The 6,580-nt window shown below is 46.3% G+C and overlaps 1 protein-coding gene across 1 annotated transcript in view; it reads left to right on the plus strand.

Annotated features, from left to right (window-relative positions):
* Positions 1 to 5,182: 5,182 nt before the first annotated feature.
* The window catches only part of pgap1 (post-GPI attachment to proteins inositol deacylase 1), an 8,560-nt gene continuing 7,162 nt past the window's right edge, over positions 5,183 to 6,580 (plus strand). The window contains exons 1-5 of the mRNA XM_037686263.1: positions 5,183 to 5,340; positions 5,415 to 5,575; positions 5,696 to 5,748; positions 5,823 to 5,889; positions 5,982 to 6,087. Coding sequence (XP_037542191.1) covers positions 5,214 to 5,340; positions 5,415 to 5,575; positions 5,696 to 5,748; positions 5,823 to 5,889; positions 5,982 to 6,087 — 514 coding nt within the window. The 5' untranslated portion in view covers positions 5,183 to 5,213. The remainder of the gene's footprint in view (positions 5,341 to 5,414; positions 5,576 to 5,695; positions 5,749 to 5,822; positions 5,890 to 5,981; positions 6,088 to 6,580) is intronic.

Consider the following 6,580-nt stretch of genomic DNA (forward strand, 5'->3'; position numbering starts at 1 on the left):
TTTTATCGACGATTAAAGAAACTGCAACAAGTTTTTTTTTTTATATATATAAATCCTGACACTAAAACCTTTTTAAAACGTAACTTTTAAACATTTCTTTATATTCAATGTAGCCCTTTTATGAAGCACAAAGTTACAATAAATCATTTGGAAGAACTTGAACGAAAAACTGAACATGTACACTTAAAATTCAATCACAGTAAGATTTATGCCAATACAAACCTTTTTGATCCAGGCTCATGAACTCAATTAGACATTTTACTTCTAATTATAATCTGATTCATCCATCCATCATTTAGTTCTGGATTAAGGTCTCGGGCAGCTTGAACAGGGAGAGCCAGACCTTTTTCAACAGCCACCTCTTCTCTCCCTGGCCATTTATGGGCGTTTCCTATCAGATGCACTCCTATTGGTCCATTTTCTGACTTCTCTTCTCTGATTGGATGAAGCATCTGCCAATCAGGCGTCTCACTGTGTTTATGGACAGCGTACCCATAAACCGCGGCGGAATGCTTTGCTATGTATTCATTTAACCAAGTCCAAATTACTCCGTTCGAAACACAATAACTCCATTGATTACAATTATAACAAATTCATAACTACCAAATTCAGTTTATTGTTGAAACATTTACTGTTGACGGAACTATATGCTAATTTAAGAGGAAAAATTAGCTCAACATTTATGGGCACTTCCTAGCGTCAAGTACGAGACGCACTCCCATTGGTCAATTTTTTCTCTCCTCTTCTCTGATTGGACGAACCACCTGCCAATCACGGCCGTCACGCAGTGTGCGACTGTGTGTGAACTGGTTCGTCTCGGAGCAAAGTGCCAGTCTGGAGATGGAGTCCGGAACACGGAGGTAAAACGAACCTAACAAATCGTTCAAGAGCCGGGACCAGAACCGAACCATGACACTCGCCAGGGTGGCCTTTTACGTGTTCGCTCTGGGGCTCCTGGTGGTCGGCCTGCGGGAGCTGCTGACCGGCTTCGAGGAGAACAGATGCAGCATGACCTACATGTTCGAGTACCCGGAGTACCGGGTGAGTACCACGAACCGCTCACCCGAACCTAATCAGCCTCACGGACCGCGCTGCTTCTCGAGCAGCCGTCCCAACATTCAACAAACTTGAGCTGAGACCGCCAGCTGCTGTCACGTGACCTGTCTGACTGCCTCACCTGTCCTGTTTCAGTTGACACATCCAGGGCACCTGTCCGACCGGGTCCGGGTCGAGTTATGAAAGTAGATGTGAAGCAGGTCCTCAGAAACACAATAGGTGATCAAAAGGAACAGGTGAATGTTGATCCAGGTGGGTTGTCCTGCAGGAAAGACACGTGGGAAGAAACTAGTTAAAAAGTCAATAGTGTCTCAACCCTTTAGTTGTCCTTCTTCTTCACATTCTCTTAATAAAATGGTCCAGAGTGGTTCTTGAAGTTCTGGGTCCTGAAACACCAAGGGTGGGTCCGCCAATTAAACTAAAATGTGGCACATTTTCACTGTATTTATTAGCAAAACTGAAAACTAAGTGGATGAAACGGGACTTAATTTGAACCGGATCAGGATCTGGGAACGCTCTTACTTTGACAGGGTGCATTCCGGCAACTGTTTGCTTGGATCTGGCAACCCTCAGGCTCATCAATAATAAAGTTATGAAAAAAATATGACTGCCTTGAACGAATAAAACTTTTATTGGATATGTAAACTGAAATGACATAAACACTAGTTTTGAACACAACACAACTTCTTAATATCACATACGTACATACATCTGCCCCTTCAAGTGAAGCATTTCTGCCTCTACTCTTAAAAAAAAAAAAAAAGTCAGCCCCTAAAAGAGTGGTGGGGGTGAGTGCCTGGAGGTTTCACATGTGGAGTCGGACAGTGAATTCTGCGGAAAAGTCTGTTCGGAACAGTCAAGTAAAGGGGGGGTAGGATGCGAGTGTTTACAAGTGTAGGTAAACACAGATGTTTAACAACCTGTTAAAATACACCAAAATGCAGGAAATCGCATGTACTTTATTCAAAATTTTCTGGGGGAGGACCCCCAGACCACCCCCCCCCCCCCTCCCCCCGACTTGCCAGCTATTTGCATTTGCATTCCAGCATGGATCAGTTTACAAATTAAGCTCTAGGATAAATGGATGTAAATGTCAACATAATGCTTTTGTTTATGGTGTTTTAAAGAAATACGCGACCCATCACATCCAATCAGGGATTAACTTAATGAAGGAAGCACATTATTTTACATACTGGAACGTTAAACTACATTTTGATACATGGATCGCCCTGATGCCATGAGTGGTTCCTGAAATATACCTCCATTCATTTTGCGGATCAGGATAACTCCTGCAGATCGGGCCTGAATCCTGTTGAGGGAAACCTCAAACCACTTGGATATCAACATTTATTTGCTCGTGCTGAAAATCGCTTCAGTAGCGCGCAGTTCAAGTTCAATAATTTTTATTATCCCCGAGGGGCATTTTGTTGATGTTCACAGTCAGTAGGCACACAAAATATCCACACTAGACACCGAGATTAAAATAACTACAGAGATCATCACTGTTCGTTGAGAAGCCTGGTCTCTACAGGGATGAATGAGTTTTTCAGTTTGTTTGTCCAACATCTGGGCAGCAGATACCTGCGTCCAGATGGAAGCAACCTGAACTCACCATGGAGTGGATGATCAGGATCTGCCAGAATCAGCCTGGCCTTGTTCACTGACCTCACCTTGTGTAGGTCAGTGAAGTTGTGTAGGTCAGTGAGGTTCTGTAGGTCGGTGAGGTTCTGTAGGTCGGTGAGGTTCTGTAGGTCGGTGAGGTTCTGTAGGTCGGTGAGGTTCTGTATGTCGGTGAGGTTGTGTAGGTCAGTGAGGTTGTGTAGGTCAGTGAGGTTGTGTAGGTCGGTGAGGTTCTGTAGGTCAGTGAGGTTCTGTAGGTCAGTGAGGTTCTGTAGGACTATACCAGCAGAGTTTGTTCCTGTTTTTCCATGTCAAAAGTCCAAACCAGCAGCTCAAGGTGAAAGTTAGTATCAGTTGTTGGTTCTGCTCAGAAAAGCCTTTCAAATCATTCTTTGGGGTTCTGTTTGAGACATTTCATTCAAGACTCTTCTCTCCTCCAGTTTGACTGTAGAGCTGTTTTTAATACTGAAAGAACTAAAACCGTCTGAATCTTGTCGAACATTAGTTTTGTTTTTCTGCGCCAGGCTCAGACATGTTGGCGTTTGTCTTTACAAACATCTCTGGGTTTAAATTAAACTTGGTTAGATCAGAAAATATCAGAGTTGTTCTGTAGCTGCTTTAGGTCACTCTCAGGTGGAAATGTGTTAATTTGAATAATCTGTGTGAAACCAGCTGTTAATCTGGCTTCTTGTTTTCGTTCCTGCAGCGGGTAGCTCTGCCGCGCCGTGTGGCCCGGCTCTACCCGGCCTACGGGCTCTATCTGTACGGGGAGGGCGCGTATGCTCAGGAGACCCGGGCGCTCAAACTCACCGGCGCACCTGTGCTCTTCCTGCCGGGAAACGCAGGAAGCTACAAACAAGGTGAGTGGACACAAAGAACATTTAATATGAATTAATCTGTTGGATTATTTAAAAAAAAAAAAAAAACAGCTAATAGAAGCAGAACAGGAGCCCATATCATCAGCCCTCCACCACCGTGCCTGACGGTTGAAGGGAGGTGTTTGGTTTCTCCAAACCACCTGCTGTGAACCATGGTTGGTGTCTTGTGATCTCAGACCAGTCTGAAGGTGGTTCTGGTCACTTGTGGGACTTTGATCCTCCACTCAACAGGTTCTGTTCCAGTGGGGGCAGGTTCTGATGGTTGACCTGGATGTGGGGCCTTTCTTCCTGCCTCTTTGTCTCAGCTTGTCTCAGCAGTATGGTGGGGGTCCGGTTCTGGTTGTGTACCTTCGTGGACACGTGCCTCGTTTTGGACCTCCTCCCAGGTGTGGAGGTCCAGAGCAGCACCTCCTCAGGTGGTTTTTAATGTTTGACCTGGACCTCTTCTCCTGCCCTCCTCGGGTGAATTGTCTTTTCTTCAGTTTTGTTGTGGGAGGTAGTTAAAACTGGGCCGGTCCATCAGAACTGAAGCTGAGTGATGGTTTTGGACTCTGGTGCCGGTTCCTCCCAGCTGATCCTGGAGATCAGACGTCACAGGTGGTGCTGCTCTGAGGTCTCCTGTAGGTGATCCGACGTTCAGGTCCTGATTCTGAACCTTTGAGATCCTTTAGAAGTGAGAATGGACTTAAATTTTCTGGACCAGGTCAGAACAGAATATTTAAATTTTATAAGACATCACGATGTTCATGTAAATAAATTGACTCACCCGAGCCACACTCCTCTTCACCTCCCGTCTTGTCCTCCTGAAGCTCGCTCCCTGGGCTCGGTGGCTCTGAGGAAGGCTGAGACGGTGGAGGGGAAGACGCACCTCAACGTGTTCACCGTGGACTTCAACGAGGAGCTGGTGGCTCTTTACGGCGGCAGTTTACTCCGACAGACCCACTTCCTGCACGAGAGCATCAAGGCCATCCTGCGCCTCTACAAGGTCAGACCTGAACCGCTAAAACCTGTTCCTGGTCTAGGGCTGGGTACCTTTCTAAAAAAATCTGTGTCGGTTCCTGGACGGTTCTTTTTTTGGTACCAATTTTGTAATTAATATTAATTCTAACAAGAATAAAATTACGTTACACATTACAGTACATATTGTGAATTTTATTTTTTAACTTTGGTATTTCTATTCCAAGCAGTTTTTTTTACATTAAATTAAATGAAACCGTTCAAAAGAACAGTTGCAAACAACAAGTGACACGTCGGTGTCTAATGCTCACTGCTACACACTGAGGACCTTTTCACTGAACAGTTTTTCTTCAGAAACATCATGTCTTCTTTCTCTGGACACAAACAAGCCCACTCCTGGCTGATGGTGTCTCCAGCAGTAGAACATGTTCCCTCTGAGGCTGTAGATGATGATCGTTGCACACACAGATACCTGGTTGTCAGTTTGACAGCACTGGCATAGTGTCCCTCGTATTCCACCAGCAGGTCACTGGATTCACTGAGGGTAGTAGATGGAAAAGTAGAATAGAGAAGTAAAAACATATTGAGGCTAATATGTGCAAGTAGTTGGAGATCCCTTTAATCAAGCACACATTTAACCAATCTCTTGACCCACAGCATCTTAAGATCCCCCCTCAGAGCGTGGCAATTGTAGGTCACTCCATGGGGGGCGTCGTGGCCCGAGCGCTATTCACCTTGCCTCGATTCAACCCTCATCTGGTCAGCCTCATCATCACCCAGGCCTCGCCGCACTTGTCTCCAGTCCTGGGGCTGGACCCGTACCTGCTGGGTGAGCCGAGCCATCGGGCCGCCGGTTAGGAGCGAGGCTCGGTCTCATCACTTTGTTTTTCTTCTCTTTGATAGAGTTCTACTCTGCAGTGAGGCAGAAGTGGGTGAACCAGGCCAACAGGCTCAGGAATGTCACCGTTCTGTCCGTCGGAGGCGGGTACAGAGACTACCAGGTCCGCTCTGGCCTGACATCCCTTCCCTGTCCCCCCGGCGACCCTAATAAACTGTCCCTGGTGGTACGATTGGTTTGTGATGTAATCCTCTATGTGGTTCAGAGAATCTGTAGATCTTAAATCCTGCTCTGACGTTTGGGCTCACCTGATCGTTGTCTTGATGTTTGGGTTCTTGTTTTTCAGGTGACTGCCGTTCCCAGAACCTGGGTGTCCACCGACCACCTTTCCATCGTTTGGTAAAAGAATTCAACCTAAATTTGACCACAACAAGACGGTCCACAAGTGTTGAAGGTATCCTGTTGTGTTCCAGGTGCAAGGAGCTCGTTCTGGCTACAGTCAGAGCGTTCTTTGACCTCATCGAGCCTGAAACCAGACAGGTCTGAACAGAACCCTCTTCCTGTGACTAAACAAGACCTGATCCCAGCAGAAACCGGCCTTTAAAACTCAGTTGTTGTTTTTTTCTAAATAGTTCACCGAAAACCCGGAGAAGAAACTGTCTGTACTGAAGCATCATTTCATCAGGCATCCCGTCAGGATGGTGGGAGACAGTCAAGACTCGTCCATCTCCTTGTCAGGTTGGAGCAGAGCTTCTTCAGCTCCTCGTCTTCACACTAACCTTTGTCACATTTTTTTTTAATCTCGTTTGTTAGACACAAACTCTTATGAAAATATGTGAGTTTTTACTTAATCTCATCTCAGTTCTTTTTACAAAATCAACGAGAACTGAGAGAACTGTTCTAACAAGAACAAAGTTTGTGCTGGTCAGCCTCCCTGGGAAAGTTTACTGCAAGGTGTTGGGAGGGACCGACTGTCAAACCTCTGATTCAGGAGCTGCAGGGTGGCTTGCGTCCTGGTCGTGGAGCAGATTGTCACCTTTGCAGAGTTTCTAAGGGGGTCATGGGAGTTTGACTCTAGTCTACATGTGTTTTGTGGACCTGGAGAAGATTTATGACCATGTTCCCTGAGACATTCTGTGGGGGGGGGGGGGGGGGGGGGGGGGGGGGGTGTGCTTCGGGTCGTTTCTGGGGGGAGTGGCAGCAGATCCTGTGGCGTGTTCCCACCGTCACA

Source organism: Nematolebias whitei, chromosome 13 (assembly GCF_014905685.2).
Source record: "Nematolebias whitei isolate Nwh7 chromosome 13, NemWhi1, whole genome shotgun sequence".
NCBI lineage: Eukaryota > Metazoa > Chordata > Actinopteri > Cyprinodontiformes > Rivulidae > Nematolebias > Nematolebias whitei.